The sequence below is a fragment of the Callorhinchus milii genome, unplaced genomic scaffold (assembly GCF_018977255.1).
Source record: "Callorhinchus milii isolate IMCB2004 unplaced genomic scaffold, IMCB_Cmil_1.0 Scaffold15, whole genome shotgun sequence".
Taxonomy (NCBI): domain Eukaryota; kingdom Metazoa; phylum Chordata; class Chondrichthyes; order Chimaeriformes; family Callorhinchidae; genus Callorhinchus; species Callorhinchus milii.
The window spans coordinates 17,078,325-17,096,772 of record NW_024704756.1 but is presented as its reverse complement, the minus strand read 5'-3'; the positions used below and the strand labels follow the sequence as shown (position 1 = coordinate 17,096,772).

General features: G+C 44.9%; 1 protein-coding gene and 1 long non-coding RNA gene across 3 annotated transcripts in view; both read right to left on the bottom strand.

Moving 5' to 3' along the window:
* Positions 1-14,459, bottom strand: part of ar (androgen receptor) — a 78,207-nt gene extending 63,748 nt beyond the window's left edge. For both annotated transcript variants that reach the window (XM_042340741.1, XM_042340742.1), the window contains exon 1: positions 14,384-14,459. In XM_042340741.1, the coding sequence (XP_042196675.1) occupies positions 14,384-14,406 (23 nt within the window). In that variant the 5' untranslated portion in view covers positions 14,407-14,459. The remainder of the gene's footprint in view (positions 1-14,383) is intronic.
* Positions 4,112-6,196, bottom strand: LOC103179146. The gene is made up of 2 exons (XR_487946.2): positions 5,658-6,196; positions 4,112-5,063 (listed from the first exon to the last, which is right to left on the bottom strand). It is a non-coding gene; the product is annotated as an uncharacterized LOC103179146 (long non-coding RNA).
* Positions 14,460-18,448: the final 3,989 nt, after the last annotated feature.

The following is an 18,448-nucleotide window of genomic DNA, read 5'->3' as shown; positions in this document are numbered from 1 at the left end:
ACCCCCGGCTGGCTAGTCTGTTATCCACAATGCCCTGGCTCAGAAACCAGACCGCTCAGGACTCTCAGAGGTTTGCTTCGAATCCAACATTCTGTTGTCAAGTAGATCACCTTGAAACCAGCTCAGTTCCAAGGAGATTCCACTTACCTCTCCCCCTAAGGAGGATAGTCATTAATTGGCTATTTCACCAAAGGACAAAATAAGGCTTGTACTCTCACTTGAAAAGACACATCAAATAAAGTCCAGTATAAACAATATTAAAAGCAGCTTCTTCAGTTTCCATTTGTGGATAAACAAAGCTATTATGCAAGACAATGAAATCATGCAGAACTGTTTCAAATTCTGGAAGATTTGTTTCATTTTTGATACCAGCGACACAACTGGGCAATTGAATTTTATAAAAACATCTCTTATCTTGTAGATAAGCAACTGGTAAATGTTATCAAAATACAGTGTTTTTAAATGGTTAGATACCACAGTAAACATGGAAATAGAAACTATATTACCAGAACAATATTTATAACAGTAGTGTTGTTTTAGCTGTTAATTGAAGAAGCATAACTGTAATATTCAGCTTTCAACTTTCGATTTAACCACAGACAGCGCGATTGCTGTTTAGTATTTATTTTATTTATTTCTTATAGCCCCAGATCTTAGTGACCCAAATGTTTTCTCGTTTGCCTCAGTCTCTTCACACTCTGCTTCGCTATCCCACTCTCCCATGGCACCTATTCCCCTCAGCCACTCAGTTCTACCAGCAGCCCCTCCAGCTATGCCTTCGGCAGCTCTCTCCATCCTCACCTTTCACCACCATCTTCTAGCACAGGGGTGGCCAAGCTTTTTGGTCGGCTAACAAAATAAATTTTCTTGATTTACTATTTCTTCATTTACGGCCGAGCCATGGGCACCACTGCTTGTTAGTGACTGGAAATAAGTATTGATTTGGACCGGACTCGCCTAGACTGGTGCAAATGTTCGGTGGGTCACCTCTGGTCAATGGGTTGGCCCCACTGTCCTAGCACTATTCTCCAGGCTGACTGAGCTTACATTTAGTACCTTCAGGTCCCAGGGAAGCATCTGAGACGTAGAAAACAATAAAGGCGCAACAGAATCACTGAAAGGCAGGAAGAAGTCAGGTATGATAGGGAAGTATAGGTGAAGAATACAGAAATGTTGAAGGCAAACATATGAGGTACCAGTTAACTATCAGCAACTTTAAATGAACTAACGCACTGGAATGGAACCGAGGGACATGCTGGGAGAAAAATCCAGTAATCTGAAAACAGTAGTTTTCATTAACTGATTATCATTAACTGATAATTATCATTAACTGATAACTTCAAACTTTACTCCGATCAGTGGCAAGATTAACTGAACAGTTGGGTGAGATAGATGGAAAGGTGTTGGGAAGTCAGATGAAGATAGGAAACAAAAGCCTCTGTGAAACTGACACTAAACTGCATAAAGATATGGGTGGCTGGCATTCTGGAGTACTGAGAAGCAAACTGTTTTAGAAACTGGCAGCAATACTCAAAGGGAACAGGAACATACTAATGGTACTGTTCTCCTTAAGAGTGTGAGGTAAAGCTGTTTTTTGAACTGTCTATTTAATTGAACAAAAATATCAAAATAGCTCAAAGTAATGAGATCTAGCAGGACTGCACACTCTGCTACCACAAACTACAACATGAATGAACCCATGAGAAACAAGATACTAAAAGAAGTGAGGCTGAAAGTATAGCCCCAAGCCAATATTCTCACAAAATACTTGGTTGCTACTTGCCATGACTTACAAAATATTATGAGAAAATGGGAGCTCAACATCAACTTCCCAAGACTAGGATTACACATTATAATATGAAAAGCAAACTATGATAAAAATGGTCATTTTGGTTGGAAGTACCCGATAGTAAACTGATGAGTTTACATACCTGGGAAGTTGTATGGACAGTGAGCATGAAGCTATGGCTAGCCAAGCGCTCTGGGATGCAATCCTGCATGAGGGGAGTTATATAAATGCAAGCTGTTCTTGTTGAGGCGAGAAAGAAATTAAGGCATTTCCTAGTCTGAGTGCTTTTGATGGACATATATTAGTTAACCAGTCTGATTGAGAGATCAGCGCATTGAAAAAGGAGTAGCAAGCTTGTATTCAACAATATCCCTGTATAGAACTAGGACCTGGACTGTGACAAAACAGAGCTCGATGTTTTTTGGAACGCTCTATAAGGGAGTATGTTGGGTATCAGCTTGGAGCACAAAATTACCCATACTCAAATAATGAATGGCCTGCATGCAGTAACTGAAAAGTTAAAACCGAAAGGGAGGGCGTGTGCACTGTATTAGCTGAAGATCTGTACTCCCAGACAGTGATGGATTGGTTTGCAGCTGGGAAAGGCAAACCTGAGGTAGGGGAACCATGTATTGAAGACATGAAAGGAAGAGTGACAACAGTCAGGCAGCTGCATTAGCTAGTAACGGAGAGATTGAAATGGCGAGATCTTGTGGTGTCTACAGCTAGCCTGGCTTTGGTAACCTAACTTGGCAGCAGCAAAGATTTCAAAAATAGATTATATTATATTTCTCCCACAATTTCCAAGCAATTTATTCTAAATAAAATGAGATCCAAGGGCATAAATCAACCTCAGCGCTCAAATGATGTTGATAACCCAATAAGCTTTTAATGTTATCCTATTTATAACACATACAGTACTGTTTTAGTTTTGTGGGACAATTTTATTCAGTTTTGGATAGGTTTCGTACTCGCAGCAGCTGTCAGTGTGAATGCCAACAGACAGTGCATTTTCTCTAGTTTCTATTTTAGTTTACAGTCAACACTTTCAAGTGTTACAATCTGTAGTCATATCTACTCTTTGTAAAAATATTTGCTTGCAAAATACATAGTCACTACACTTTACAGTACATTTCCACCACATAAGGTGCAATATTAAATGCAAGAATTATTCTAAATATTCTGTAACATCACTTTTCACTGAGAAGCAAAATTATATTTTAAAACGGAATTTAAAAATGTTAATAAAGAATATCTGAACTAACAAACAGTTAAGTTCTACGGTTAAAATACTTTTCATCAATTACAATTCAGGACAATGACTACTGCTAACTTAATGTATGAACAGCAGACTTTAGTTTTTTGGAATATACGAAATTTAAAACAATTGGGTGTATTTGTTCAATACAATATTAGCTAAACAATTTGGAGTGAATTACCAACAAATGTAACAAGTTACAGGACCTTGCTTTAATGTCTCATCCAAAAAGACAGCAGTGCTGACAATGCAACACCCCCCAGCATTGCATTGCAGTGTCAACTTAAGACTGTGTAAGTCCGAGTCACGACATGGGGCTTGAACCCACAATCTTCTGACTCACGAAGCGAGAGCACAACCACTGAACCAGGTTGATACATTGGACATGGATGCAAGTGCACGATTTTAGTCAAACAAATAATTGTTATGGTACTAACTGGCACAAATTCTGAGTAGATTAGTAACAGCAGGCCACCCAAGATAATAAAACACTAAAAAAAAACCTTGCACATATATAGCATATTTCACACAGGCTAACATCCCACCTTACAGAGAGTGAGTAACAGCAGAAAAATACAAACATTGTTGGAAGTGCATTCAACAAGTAGGTGTCTAGAACGTTTTTGTAAGCAGAGAGGAAGGGCATGAGGTATAGGGATTTGGGGAGAGGTTTCCAGAGAATGAGGCAACATGTCTGAAAGATAACCCTCAAGGAGTTGACAAAAGACACACATGAAGGTTTGGGCTACATTGGGTCAACAAGAAACAGAGGCAGGCGATGTTGTGGAGCTGGAGAAAAGAGGAGTTTAAAGATGAAAGGCTTAATGAGAACTGGGGGTAGAACAAAATAACAAGGTTGCACATGAGTTAGAGTGAGTATCTTGGGAGCTATAGAGCCAGAGGTGCGGAGGCACTCGAGGGAGCCAAGCAGGATGGCTTCAGTTTTGTTGACATTCAGTTGAACAAACATTATCCAGAATCTTAAATTACACCTAACCCCAATGAAGAGGCCATTTAATGTATGGAGTTGAAAACATGGAGGCAAAAAAAGAACACTCAAGAAAAATGACAAAATAATTTATTTGAAGACTAAGAAAATAATGTACAGGTCAAATAACTGAGCTTAAATTTTAAATTGAATATACAAATATTTACATTATTTCCACTATAGTCATAGCTGGCAAGTGAAAATTAACAGAAATAAATTAAAACATCTGCCTGTGCAATTTCTGCAAAGTGACTCAATATTACAATATTCGGCTCAATATTACAACCATATGTTCCAAAGAAAAGACCAGCAGTGTGAATGCATGTGGTAAAACGCTCTATCAATCACGAGGATTATTATTAATATTTGTAATGAGATGCTCATTTCAGATTTACAAATTACTGGCTGCTGAGATTTGACAGAAGCCATAAGTGAACTAATCCTCCAGTTTGGTACTGTGTACTCATGTGGGGATCACATGAGAAGTGAACACTGGCTATCACACCCTCATCAAATGAGTTTCATAGGGCTCAAGAGAACTCTAAACAAGCACAACCCTGAAACAACACAAGGAGGACTGCTGGTTTTATAGCAGTGTGCTGAACGAACTACAAAGTCATCCTGCTGTGCCCAGGCCAATTACATGATCGGTCTATGTCAAAGTACATCAGTGTATTACCAGATTATGGACTGGCATTAATCAACAATGGCCTACTTCAATCAGCCAAGTTCCCTCCTCCCCAAAACTCTGCCATTATGACAGTGTGGGAGTCCTAACATCCATCTCATTTGACAGACACTTCCCCTCACCTGTCTTGGTAGAACCGACTGAATGTTCGCCCTATGCAAGAGAAAGCTTTGCGCAGAATCAAATGGGATGCAGAAACTCTTCCTGCTTCTCCCTGGTAGTGAATGTTCAGAGTTGAGGATCCACATTGGCAGGACATGCTTTTCTCTCTATCTTGACATTTAACCACACAGCTGTAGCCTAATGGGTGAAGTAGTTGAACAGAATGAAGGCAACAACACTGTGGAGACATGAAAGACATCATAAATTTTAAATCTCAAGATTAAAACACACTAGAGATAGAGACAATAGAAATAAGTATTGGGTGGTATATGGGGAGGGGTGAAGAACTTCTCTATTGGTGAAAAACAAGTACAAATAAACTATGATGTGACCTAAACTTCTCTTCCTCCATCCAAATGTAAATTAATTAGGAACAATACCTATTGACATGGGTTTTGTTTTACAGCAATGTTGAATGCCCAGTTTTCTGTCCTACATCCATATTGTCAACAGAATTAAATACAATTTAAGCAAAGTATTGAGGGGAATTCTTCGCAGGCAGAACTTACAACTTTTAGCAAGATGCAAGGTTATGGTTAGAGAACTGGGAATCGTTCACGTGCGATTACCAAGTACTCCTGATTCCCTGCCCATGATGCCGAGAGAGATTTTTCCGCTAGATGGTGAATGCTCCTCAGAGTTCAAATATAGCTGAGGCAATGTACAAAGAAATCCATTCGCATATTACAATCGAAATGTTAGCTTTCATGATTATGATTAGCTTTTATATCTATTTGTACGGAATTTGGAGATTTTAAATACCCACACTTACCAGACTGTTTGGAATTCGAGGAAAAACTCTCTGTTGAAGACTGTGATCATCTGATCAAGACTCCTGACTACTTCTCCAAGTACTTCAGAGTTTTTGTTTTCTGTGGGTCTTTCTTCCTCCATGTCCTTTTTGAAGTGGCTTATGTGCTTCATACAATTCTGTAGCATGAACCAAATTTGGATTTTTGTGTAGCATCTTGAAGATCACTAAACATGCATAGTTTTGTCCTTCTAGAGTTGGTACCATGCACTATACAAGTATACTGTGTACTACAGAATTGTTTGACATGAATAAATAATTCACATAGAGTAAAACATACTCGATTTGTTTCCTTGTTCTCTTCATTATGTGCATTTATCGTTTCTACCACCACTGACATAAAATGTCAGTTATTCACATTTTTATTATACGTTAATGTTTGTAAAGTGCCTAAATGAAGTGGTAAACTGCATTATTTCAACTTCTAACTTTCTGAGTCATCTCAACATAGGCAGTACATTGAAATGCTATTTAATGAATAATCCAGTATTCCAATCATAAATTAATTACTACTATACTTGAAAACAGAGTATGGTACTTTAATGCAAATTAGAAATCTGTGTTAAACCTTTTTATAGTTTACCAAACCTCTTTATAATGAATGTTTAAAAATACCTGTTTTTTTTAAAAAAACGCAAGGTGAACTGAATACAACACTAAACATTGAACTTCAAATTAAAACAAATATGGTTCAATTGTCAGGTGGATGATCAAACCAGAAGAACAGGTGTGAGGTTGGTTATTTACTTTTTCACCTTCTCGCGACATCGAGCAGGTATATAATTCCAATAATTATCCCTTAAGGTGCCATAAATGAAGCTACTTGTCCACGTATAATCTCTTATGGGCACCACTGAGGTGTTCAACTTACAAGCTTCATGGTTTGTAACAATGATTGATGTGACTGTCAATCTTTCAGCTTTCCTCTGGCTGTAAAAGTCTAGTTAACTTCCACTAATAAAAACATCCCTTCAAAAACAGATTTTACCATTTCCACAATGGAGCAGGGATACAGAAAAATAAAACAAGGATTAGAGTAAAACAAAAAATAAAGCTAAAAGAAATGAGAATAGGAAAATAGTACTCTGGGGCAAGGATAAGTTAAGATTTAAGTCATTTATTTTAAATTTGGTCATTTACTTTAGGATATTACAGTAATACTATAGCTATTTTAATGTTTCAATTTTACTACAGCATTTGCTTTATTTACATTTCCAGTATCAGACATAGAACCAGTTGGCACAGAGAGTTGGGTGGAGTTGTCGGCAATCCAAGGAATAAAATGAGCCAAATGGTCTCATACTGTGTCATAAATTTCTATAGAGAACATTTAAAAATACACAAGGCTTCATGACAGAGCAAAAATGACATCGGTGATGCTTGATACACACAACAGACTGGTAGTGACATCCGCAGCACCTGATGATCTGTCCTGTTTCTGCACTTTTGCTTAGAATTGCAATGCTGAGACACTGGACCCAACTGGCCCCAAGCAACCGTGCTTACTGTAAACTGATCTGTAAAAGCCAACTGACAACAAACCCGAGCAATATTATTTTTGTTAGCACAACATCCTCCAGAATGTTGAAATGTTACCTTATAAACTTAGCTTACGTAGGTGTGAATTAAGTAAGATGACCTTGGCTTACTTCAATATTTGTTACACATCAATATTTTGATTATATTGATTTATACACCTACAAATGAAGAGACTGAAAACACTGAAGCACATTCCTGATATTCGGATTAGAGGTTACTTATTAAACCTTCTTTGAGAACGCAATTAAAAATATTATTTTCCCTACTTTGATCTGGAGCTGTAAATATATGCAACCGAATTACAACGCAGTCATTTCAGCAATGCTATTATAAGCAAAGCGCAGAAAACAACAACTTGCATTTATACAGCACCCTTTACGCCGGTTGGAGTCTTGTGGCGGACAGACATCCAGGTCATCAGGTTTTGCGGAAATCACTTCCAGCCTGTTGTGCACATAAAGCACCACTAGTAATTTTTCACTGAGTAACTTCAGCAAGACTTCTTGTGCTTAAGAAGTTGGTCAATGTTTTAGAACGGGAAGTTGGAGAGTAAGCACTAGAAGCTGTAGTTCGGGTCTACAGAACATCAGATCTATCAGTAAGGCATGAAGGGCATTACACAGAAGGGCTTTATAACTAGATTCCCAAGTACAACAAATTTTAAAAAATTGTTCCTAAAAAGACAGATTAACTATCAAAGAAGCCCTTTTCATTTCCAAAACAAGCACACATTTCACACAGGGCTGGAGGGCAACACGCCTTCACGTCTGACATTGAGGCGAAAAATGCAAGCTACAAAGTTCCTTTATCCACAGAATGTCGTTAGGATTTTTTTCCTGCACAATAGAAAAGTAAGTATGTCTCGCAGTAGAACCATTAGCTTGATATTTAATGCCAACAAGAAACAGAAAATAAAACAACCTCAAACCTCAAAACATTCAGCCTACAAATCTCAATGTTGCAGACTCAAAAAGTGAATAAGACCCTAATAGGTAAGTAATCTATCTTCATCTTTCTGCTGTACATTACTATGAAGACTGACTTGGCAGTGATTCAATAGGAGAGGGGTGGGGGACTCTTTTAACCTAGAAGAAATGCCACAGCACCCCACACGTGCCAAACTGTAAATCACCATTGAAGAACTAATCCAGTAATAACACTTTGTAAAAGTTATGCGAATTATTCCACATGGTTGATTTATAAAAACTCTCCACCAGAATATATTTGGTGTCAGACTGGCTCAGTTGATAGTACTCTCACCTCCGAGTTCAAGCCTCACGTCAGGACTTTGAGCTCACAGTCTAGGCCAACGTGTGGTTCACAGTCTTTTATCATCACAAGGTATAATCTTTCAAATGAGATGTTAAGCCTCAGTCCCCATCAGCCTGTTCAGGTGAAAGTAAAAATCCTGTGGCACTATTTGAAAACATAAGGGAATTTCTCCTGATGTTATGGCCCAACAATCCACCAGATAAAATTAGTAATCGACTTAATTGCTGTTTGTTTGTCCATAAATACAGTCACTACACTTTACTGTAAAATCCTATCAAGTGCTTTGGGATGTTTTGACACCTGATAAGGTACCATACTATTATTATTATTTGGAAGGTTTAGGAGAGTTTTTATTGACTGAGGTAGAGGATTTCCCAACCCAAACAACTTGCATTTATATGGTGCCCTTCACGTAGGAGAGCATCTTGGGAGTGCTGCACACTGATGGGGTTAGATGTCAAGCAAGGGAGAAGGAGGTGTCATGTCACAGATAGGGTGCGATCGAAGAGGTAAGTCTTCATGTGGGATTGAAAGATAAAGAGGGGTCAAGATTATGATGGCAAGGAGGGGTCGGGTGATTCGCAGCAGGCCTATAACAGCTGACTGAAGGTGGCTGGTAAAGGGGGGAGGTATGAGCAGGTCAGAGAGGTAGGGAGCTGCTTGGACATTTGAGGGTGACGTTCTTGAAGTTGACCTTTTCGAAGCTAGGAAAGGATTGGGGTGATGGCCATGCAGAGTTGATTTGGGTGAGGACCCAAATAACAATAGAAACAAATAATGTAGTGGGCTAGTTTCTACAGGGAGTTAATAATAATAGAGCCTGGTAACACGACAAGCTACAAACTAGTAAAAGAAGCTTTAAAATAGCATCAACAACCTTGAACGGAAAATGAAGACAAGGTCCAAGTTCAATTCACAACATTACACAGGGAAGGGAGACGTTAGTAGGAATTCCACTGATGCTACCATCAAAAGAGGTTTGACTACATTTTGAACAAGAGAAATTTGTGCAGCAACAACAGTAAACAACAGCTCCCTGAAAGAGTTTGTGATTAAATTCTGCGTGTTAAGTTAACTTGCTCTCTCTTTCACATTTCTGTTCATTCATATAGGACACACCATTGCTCAGATGCTAAAGCTAAAATCAGGTACAGTACAATTTACAAAGGACTTTTATCTAATAAACTGTTAATTGCTATGATTGCTCAAAATATGATCACTTTAACCTTAAAAGGAACAGACTCTTTTTCGCAATAAGGATTTGTCTGTAAATAGGATTGATTTCATCATTCAAATATGTCCCATCAATTTTCTTTATACTTTTATAACTGTTATCAACAGGAATTGTTTTCATTTCAATAGTTCAAATTTCAACTCAAATTAACAAACCATAGTTCAACTAACTATGTAAGTTCATACCGTACTCTTAAAACAGAAGTTTGGAACGCACATTTTGCTCAGGTTTTTTTTTGCATATTGGAGACGTCAAGCATCAAATTTAATAATTTTCCTTGGGAGCATTTGGTTTCATACAATAAAGTTTTGAGTTAATTTAATACCTAGTCCTACACGGAGTATCATAAGCTACCGTCAAGAACCAATGCTAAAAAAAGCATCACGGCAAAAATGGAAACATGCAGCTGATTGAAATATTGGTCAATTCAGAAATGTTGTGCTACAGATATAAAAACACCCAAATGGGACCTGATAATTGTCTAGAAGTGTAATCTCACTGTAGAAAAAAAAGAGTAGAAACGTATGTTCCAATTTTCAAACTGTCACTGACTTTGATTAATTAGCAAATGATTAATTTAACAATTCATATTGACAACAATGTTGTAGTTTAATATTTTGAGTTAGTAACTATGCTGCTTTTTTGGAGAACCTGCTTGATATTGTAAGTCTATTGGTTTACATATCGAGTCGTACAACCAATTTGGTGGGGTGAATTTGCTTAGAGCTCGATCAAAACCGTTGACACACAATTGGGTTAAATTAAGCAGCCACTTACGACCTATGTTTCATTTGTTTATCTGCTGTAACTTAATTCAAAGTATCATAGAATTATACAGCACAGGAGGTGATTTGGCCCATTGTGTCTGTGCCGCTCTTTGAAAAGAGCTTCCAAATCAATCCCACTTTCCCACTCTCGCCCCATAGCCCTGCAAACTTGTCCTCCCCAAATAATTATTTACTTCTCTCTTAAAAGTTGTTATCGAATCAACTTCCATCACCCTTTCGCGCAATGCATTCCAGATCCGAACAACTTGCGGTATGAAAAAAATTCTGCTTTCCTCCCCTCTTTTTCTTTTAACAACTATTTTAAATTGGTGCCATCGGGTTACTGACTCACCCACCAGTGTAACTAGGACTGAAAGAAATTGGTTACTCTGCCTGTGGAAAATGCATTGATTCGGGTTAAGTGTTGTTCTGCAAGTTTATTAATTCGGTCCCCGTGCATCTATAACTAAATGTAATAGGATTTAAAATTAACATTATATTTGTAATGGCCTGTTAGAATTGCCTTTAGGTCACATCAATGATTTGGACTTGGTCTTTCTATGTTCCTTCAAACTCATCCCTTAAGGTTTATTTTTGAATGCTATTAAATCAGAATCAGATCTAGCACTAAAGTTCGCAATAAATTTATTTTTCCACTTTAACGCACTTGTTTGATCAAAATGCTTAGGGTTAAGTTGAGAATATGGCTACACACCTCTAGCTTACATGTACAGTACTTAAAAATAGCGAGAATTTTAGATATGTCAGGGCCGGAACATATCCTTAATTGTAATATTCATACAATTTAAATTTAACTAGCACTTGCTTAATAGTTAACTGCGCACGTTTATCATTATCATAACAACATATGAAAAATAGTCTCATACGAGTGTACGGCTATCGAGTTTGGGCGGCTTGTGTTCATACACATCCAATGAATTAGCACTGACAGCATTCCTCTGAGAACCGAACAAGCTTCTCTTCTCAGCAAAACAAATCAAGAAGTGAAAATATACTGACCAAACGAGCTAAACACTCCGATCAGTTTAGCTCCTCCAGTCGATAAATTTCATGTTTAAATGCTGCCTCAAGTCGTGGAGCATTTACAAAGTTTCCAAAACCACTTTAGTTGGTTGAATTTTTTTAAAATCTAGATTTATAATCCTCAAACAAAATGCGTCTTTTTCTTTATTCCTTGTGTACATGCAGGTTTAAGGAAGCTCTCGGTTTAATAAAAAGCGAGCAAAGAAAAAGCAGTCTGACTTAAAATGAATAAAACAGCAACTGATTTGTTTTTTTTTAAAAAGAAAAGAACATGAGTTTACGGTGAATAAAAGGAGACTTAGTTTCCCCCTCAAAAAAACTAGAACTTATTCTCAAAATGATGGAAACACTGCAGCGTTGAAAAAGTTTGCAAAACGGTTCCAAACCATCTATCAAAGGGGTGTGCATGTCTGAGTGAAGGATGCTCTGATATAAAAGGACATGGGAGGGGGGAAAAGGAGAGAATCTTGCTTGTTATTGATAAAACGGCGATATATGGTGTGTAAATATAATGTAAAATGTAAAATAATGTAAAAACTTAAATATATGTAAAAAAACAGACAGGTTACAAACACAATAACATGCAGTGAGAGAAATAAATCCGCTCAGCAACAATTCTCAAGAAAGCCCCACCAACTCTTATTTAATATCAATAACCTTCCAAAAATAATTATAATAATGTGGTCACTCAATCCATGACTGTTTGTGGGACACTGCTGTGCGCAATTTCGCCCGCAAAATAATACTTGCATTTGATACAGCGCCTTATCAGATGTCTCAAAATGCTTCACACAATATACTGTAATGTGAATTGACGCGGCAGCCAATTGCGCGCAGCAGTGTCCCACAGACGTGGATTGAGTGACCATTTTATTTATTTATTTTCTTTTGAAGGGATTATTACCCCCGGAAAAGCGATCCGCCAATTGACTAACAACCGGGATCCTACTCACTGCTCGTTAAACCAAACCGAGACTTGTGGAGTAAGGAAACTTGCCCAACGTTTCGCCCTGCCCGGGAATTGTAACCCAGGTCTCTTGGCTTGCGAGGCGAGTGCTCTAACTACTGAGCGACAGGACACTTTAAAGTATATTCTGTGAAGCGCTTTGAGACGTTTCAAAGACGGAATAAAGCTCTATATCAATTGCAAGAATTATTAATATTATCATCGCCCCCATCAAAATGCCACAACTGACATCCGATTGCAATGCTTTTCTTTTTAAAGAAGCGATCCAGATTTGCAGAAGCATCTCTCCTCTCCTTCCCGTCCCCTATGCACCAGCATTGCTTTCCTTTTTGCCTGTTTTGCCTGGTGGGTGGTGAGGTTTTGTTGAGAATTGTTCCCGATTCTCAACCACCCCACCCCGCTCGTCCTCAAACAAACTCAACGACTTTCTCAACGTTATTTTCTTTGCAACGTGTCTGTGTGTGTGTATTATATATAACTGACATCCTTCAAGCAGACACTCGCATATCATCTCCTTTTGCGGGTGGTTTACAAAACTTTTTGAACACGGGGCAGTGTAATGGGGGGGGTGTGGTGTGTGTGTGTTCCCTTCATAATTTTCAGAATAAGAAATTGATTGAGAATTCTTCTCGATGCCTCAACAACAACATCCCCCACACCACCCCCCCCCCACACCAAACCCCCACCACACAAACAAACTCAACAATTTTATCCACATACACCAAGTGACAGTGAAGTGCGGCGCCGGTTAAAAGTTTGTGGTAGTGTGCGGGGGAGGTTGTTGGGAATTGTTGAGTAGTCTGTTGTGGGGGGTGGTTGAGTCTGTTGGGGGGGGGGGGGGTGTTGAGTTTGAGGAGGGGGTGTTAAGTTTGGGGGGGGGTGTCGAGTAGTCAGGGGGTGGAGTGTCGAGTAGTCGGGGAGGGGGTTCTGTCGAGTATTCGGGGAGGGGGTGCTGTCGAGTAGTCGGGGAGGAGGGGTGCTGTCGAGTAGTTGGGGAGGGGGTGCTGTTGAGTAGTTGGGGAGGGGGGTTCTGTCGAGTAGTCGGGGAGGGGGGTTCTGTCGAGTAGTCGGGGAGTGCTGTTGAGTGGTGGGGAGGGGGGGGTGCTATCGAGTCGTCGGGGAGGGGATGCTGTCGAGTCGTCGGGGAGTGCTGTGGAGCGGTCGGGGAGGGGGGTGCTGTGGAGCGGTTGGGGGGAAGGGGTGCTGTTGAGCGGTTGGGGGGGAGGGGGTGCTGATGGGTGGTTGGGGGGAGGGGGTGCTGTCGGGTGGTTGGGGGGGGAGGGGGTGCTGTCGGGTGGTTGGGGGGGGAGGGGGTGCTGTCGGGTGGTTGGGGGAGGGGGTGCTGATGGGTGGTTGGGGGGGAGGGGGTGCTGTTGGGTGGTTGGGGGGAGGGGGTGCTGTCGGGTGGTTGGGGGGGGGGTGCTGTCGGGTGGTTGGGGGGGAGGGGGTGCTGTCGGGTGGTTGGGGGGAGGGGGTGCTGATGGGTGATTGGGGGAGGGGGTGCTGATGGGTGATTGGGGGGAGGGGGTGCTGATGGGTGGTTGGGGGGGAGGGGGTGCTGTTGAGCGGTTGGGGGGGAGGGGGTGTTGGGCAGTGGGGAGTGATGAGCAGTGGGGTGGGGGGGGTTGGGCAGTGGGGGGGGGTGTGTTGGGCAGTGGGGGGGGGGTGTTGGGCAGTGGGTGGGGGGGTGTTGGCAGTGGGGGGGGGGTGTTGGGCAGTGGGGGGGGGGGTGTTGGCCAGTGGTTGGGGGGGGGGTTGGCCAGTGGGGGGGGGGGGGGGGTGTTGGCCAGTGGGGGGGGGGGGGGTGTTGGCCAGTGGGGGGGGGGGGGGAGCACACATCACAGCGACAGTGCGGGAGACTCACCGCAGGTTGTACTGTCCGTCCATCCAATGCTCGAGCTCCACCTTGATGTGGCGGCCGGTGGCGGTGGCGGCGGCGGCGGCGGGGAGGTGGTGGTGGTGGTGGTGATGGGCCGCTCCCCGCTCCAGCAGCCCGGCCGGGTACCAGGGCGAGTCGGCAGCCACCATCAGGCCGTCCTGCAGCGCCAGAGCCGGCGGCCCGGCCCGGGGGTAGTCGGTGTACGCGGCGGTGGCGGGTAGCGGGTACTCGGCGTCCCCGCCGCCGCCGCCCTTGTCCGGGTAGTGCCAGGGCGGCCTGGCGCTGTACAGCCCGCACTCCGTGTAGGCGCACTGCGGCCCGAAGCCCTTACAGCCGCGCTCCGGCCCGTCACACTCCTCCACCTCGGTCTTGATTTTCACGGTGCCCAGCGGCAGCCCGAACCCGGGCGGCGGGCGCTCCCTGTCGGCCGCGCTGTACAGGCGGCCGCTCTCGGCGGCGGCGGTTGACGGCGGCGGCGGCGGCGGCTCGAGCCCCTCGTAAGCGGCCGTGACAGAGCCGCGGTACATCCCGGGGTAGCGGCACAGCTCCTCCCCGCCCGCCGCCGCCTCCTCCGCCGCCGCCGCCGCCTCCTCCTCGTGTCCTCCTCCGCCGCCGCCGCCGCTCTCCTCGGCGCCCTCCCCGCCCGCCCCGGGGCAGCCGGAGCCCCTCCGCGGTCGGTAGCTGACGATCGCCATCCCCTCGGGATCCTCGGCTCCCGCCCTCCGCCGCTTCATGAGGAGGAGGCGGCGGCCGCTCGCGGTGGCGGCGGCGGCGGCGGCGGCGTCGTCCGGCGAAGGCGGGAAGGCGAACATGCAGTCGCTGTGCGGCGCGGGCCCGGGCCCGGGAGCCGAGGCGGAGGCGGCGGCCGAGGGCAGCGGGAAGGGCTCGGGCAGGTCCGCCGTGTCCAGGTTCAGCCCCATGGACACGGACACGGCTTTGCACAGCTCCCGGGCCGTGTCGCTGCTCAGGGAGTAGGTGCGGTGGCCGCCCTCGGGACCGGGACCGGGACCGGAGCCGCCGCCGAGGAACGGCCCGTGATCGCTCTCGGAGAAATAATCCTCGGGCTCGTCGAAGCCGCCGCGGTTCCCTCCTCCTCCTCCCGCCGCCGCCGCCGCCGTGTTGAACAGCGCTCGGATGACGAACGGCGCGTGTCCGGCCGCTCCCTCCAGGCCCAGCATGGCGGCCCGCGGGTGGCACGAGGCGTCCGAAAAGGCGCCAACCCCCTCCCTGCCCGAGAACAGCCCTCCCCCGCCCCCGCCCCCGCCGCCCGCCGCCTGGGGGCCCCCGGCGCTCCCCGCCCCGCCCCTCCCGGCAGCCGGTGCCTCGTACCGCCCCAGGGAGTGCTCCCGCGCACACGCCGCCGCGTGGAAGGCGCGGGGCAGCGCCTGACTGTCGAGCGACGGCAGCACATTGTGCCCTCCACTGAAGCACTCCATCTCCATCCGCCCCGTCTGTCTGTCTGTCTGTCTGTCTGTCTATCTGTCTGTGTGTCTCTGTCGATCTGTCTGTCTGTGTCTCTGTCTATCTGTCTGTCTGTCTGTCTGTGTCTGTCTATGTGTGTGCGTGTGTCTCTGTCTATCTATCTGTCTGTGTGTCTGTCTGTGTCTCTCTGTGTCTGTCTGTGTGTGTGTCTGTCTGTCTTGTCTCTCTGTGTGTCTCTGTGTGTGTGTCTGTCTGTCTTGTCCTGTGTGTGTGTCTGTCTGTCTTGTCCTGTGTGTCTGTCTGCCTTGTGTGTCTGTCTGTGTGTGTGTCTCTGTGTGTGTCTGTCTGTCTTGTCTCTCTGTGTGTCTCTGAGTGTGTGTCTGTCTTGTCCTGTGTGTGTGTCTGTCCTTGTGTCTCTCGGTCTTTGCGTGTGTGTGTCTTTCTTTCTGTGTGTGTGTCCTTGTGTGTGTGTGTGTGTCTGGGTCTGTGTGTGTCTCTCTGTGCCCGTCTCCTGTGCTTGTCTGTGTGTATCTCTGTATGCCTGTGTGTGTGTGTGTGTGGGGGGGAGTGCGCCTCTCTCTGTGTCTCTGTGTGTCTCTGTCACTGGTGTCTCTGTGTGGTGGTGGGGGGGGGGTCTCTGTCTCTCTCCCCCTTTTTTTTCTTTGCAAATTTAAAATTAAATTATTGTCCTTTTCTTACTATCAAAATGCCACAGTTGACAACCGATTGACTGCGATGCTCCTCCCCAGCCCAGACCTGCACTCTCTCACCCCCTTTCCCTCCCCCAATGCACTTAGCACCGCTTTTCTTTTGGCTTTTTGTAAACAAAAATGAGACTTCCCCCCCCACCCCCCACCACAACTACCCTTCCCTCCCCCTCCTCTCAAATGCAACATGTAAATAACTTTTTACATAGTTCAGGTAGATATTGCAACCTCGTGTGTAGTTCCATTTGCAGCTCAAACCCGGAGTAACATTCCTCTCTTCCCTGTCTGCACTCTCACCTCTCTCTCTCTCTCTCTCTCTCCTTCGTCCCCTCTCCACACACCACTGCGGCCGTTAATAAAAGCTATTGCGAGCAATTTATACCTTAAACCCCTCTGTATTTCTCGTCTGAAGCACTGTCTAAGGCACAATATCGAAGCACAATCTCACGGGTTTCCAACTCCTTCAGTGAAGACGGCCCCCAATTCGCGTTGCAAACCGTTGCCTTCCCCTCGGGGGCTGTTCCCCACTTCTCTCCAAATCGCTGCTGCAGTCAGTGGTCCCGGTCTCAGGAGTTCGGTTCCAAATCCCGGGGTAGTTTTTCTCTCCCCCCCCCCCCCACCCCACCCCTCCCCACTCTCTCTTCCGTTCAAAACTTCCAAGTGTTTTTCCACCCAGTTGCATTTGCAGACATATTTTTTCCAAGTGCACACAGTGGACTCTGCTGGTCAGCCCCACGCGAGACGAGGAATAAGACGATGGAGAGGAGTGAAGTCTTCAGAGGCTTTCTCTCTGAGTTGGAAGGCAGTTGAGCTTCAGTGGGTTGGCTGAGGTGTAAATAGCTGAGACGCAGCCATGGTGTAGGGAGAGACAGACGCACATTGAGCGCAAATAAACGAGTGGGCAAAAGTGAAAGTGCTATCTCGCTTTTCTTTTGTCGCTCCGAAATTCGGCTGAAAACCCAAGCAACCGGCAACTCCGGGGGTCTCCGGGGGTTACTGTATCTGCAGGAATCCACAGAGAGGGAGAGAGAGAAAGAGGGAAGCGAATGAGGCGAGAACTCCCCCCCCTCTCTCTGTCTGTCTGTCTGTCTCGGCTTTGCTCAAAGCAGAGGAAAACAGTTAAATGACTTAAAACAACAACTTTCAAGGGGAAAAAAATAGCTTTTTTTAGGGCAGCAGGTGGTTCATATATATATATATATATATATATATTAAAAAGCAGTCCGGCTCTGTGGCTGATTGCACAGAAAGCTACTCACAAGCCCCTGTACAGCGAGAGACGGTCAGTCCCGATCAGCTGCTGGTGGTAAAGTACAACCCACAGGTGGGAAAAAACTCTCTTCAATCCCCGCACAGAAATCCCGCAGATTTGGTACAATCCAGGACCAGCCACGCAAACCTCCACGCACAGCTGCAAACTCCTCTCTTCCTTCTTTCTCTCCCTCTCTCCCTCTCTGTCTGTCTGTCAAACCTCCACTGCTGCTCTTGAGTCCCCCCTCTGCTCCCCCCCGCCAGCCTGGTGTGGGGAGTGCAGGGTTTGTCTCGAGAGGGAGGGGGGAAAACCCTATCCAGTCCCGCACCCGCCTCCAAACCGAAGCCGGCAACGCCTCACCTCTTATTAAATATTAAACCCTTTCCCCCAAACTTTGTTTTTATATATATATATACACAGAATATAAACTTGTAACTTTCAGACGCAGGGACCTGCAACACTCACTCACTCACTCACTCCCACTGCTCTCTCTCTCTCATCTGCTACCACCCCCCCCACACACACACACCCACACCCACACCCCCCCCACACACACACCCACTCCCCCCCACACACACACCCCCAGACACCCCACCCCCCCACACACACACCCCCACACCCCCACAGCCCCAGACACCCCACACCCCCCCCACACACACCCCAAACACA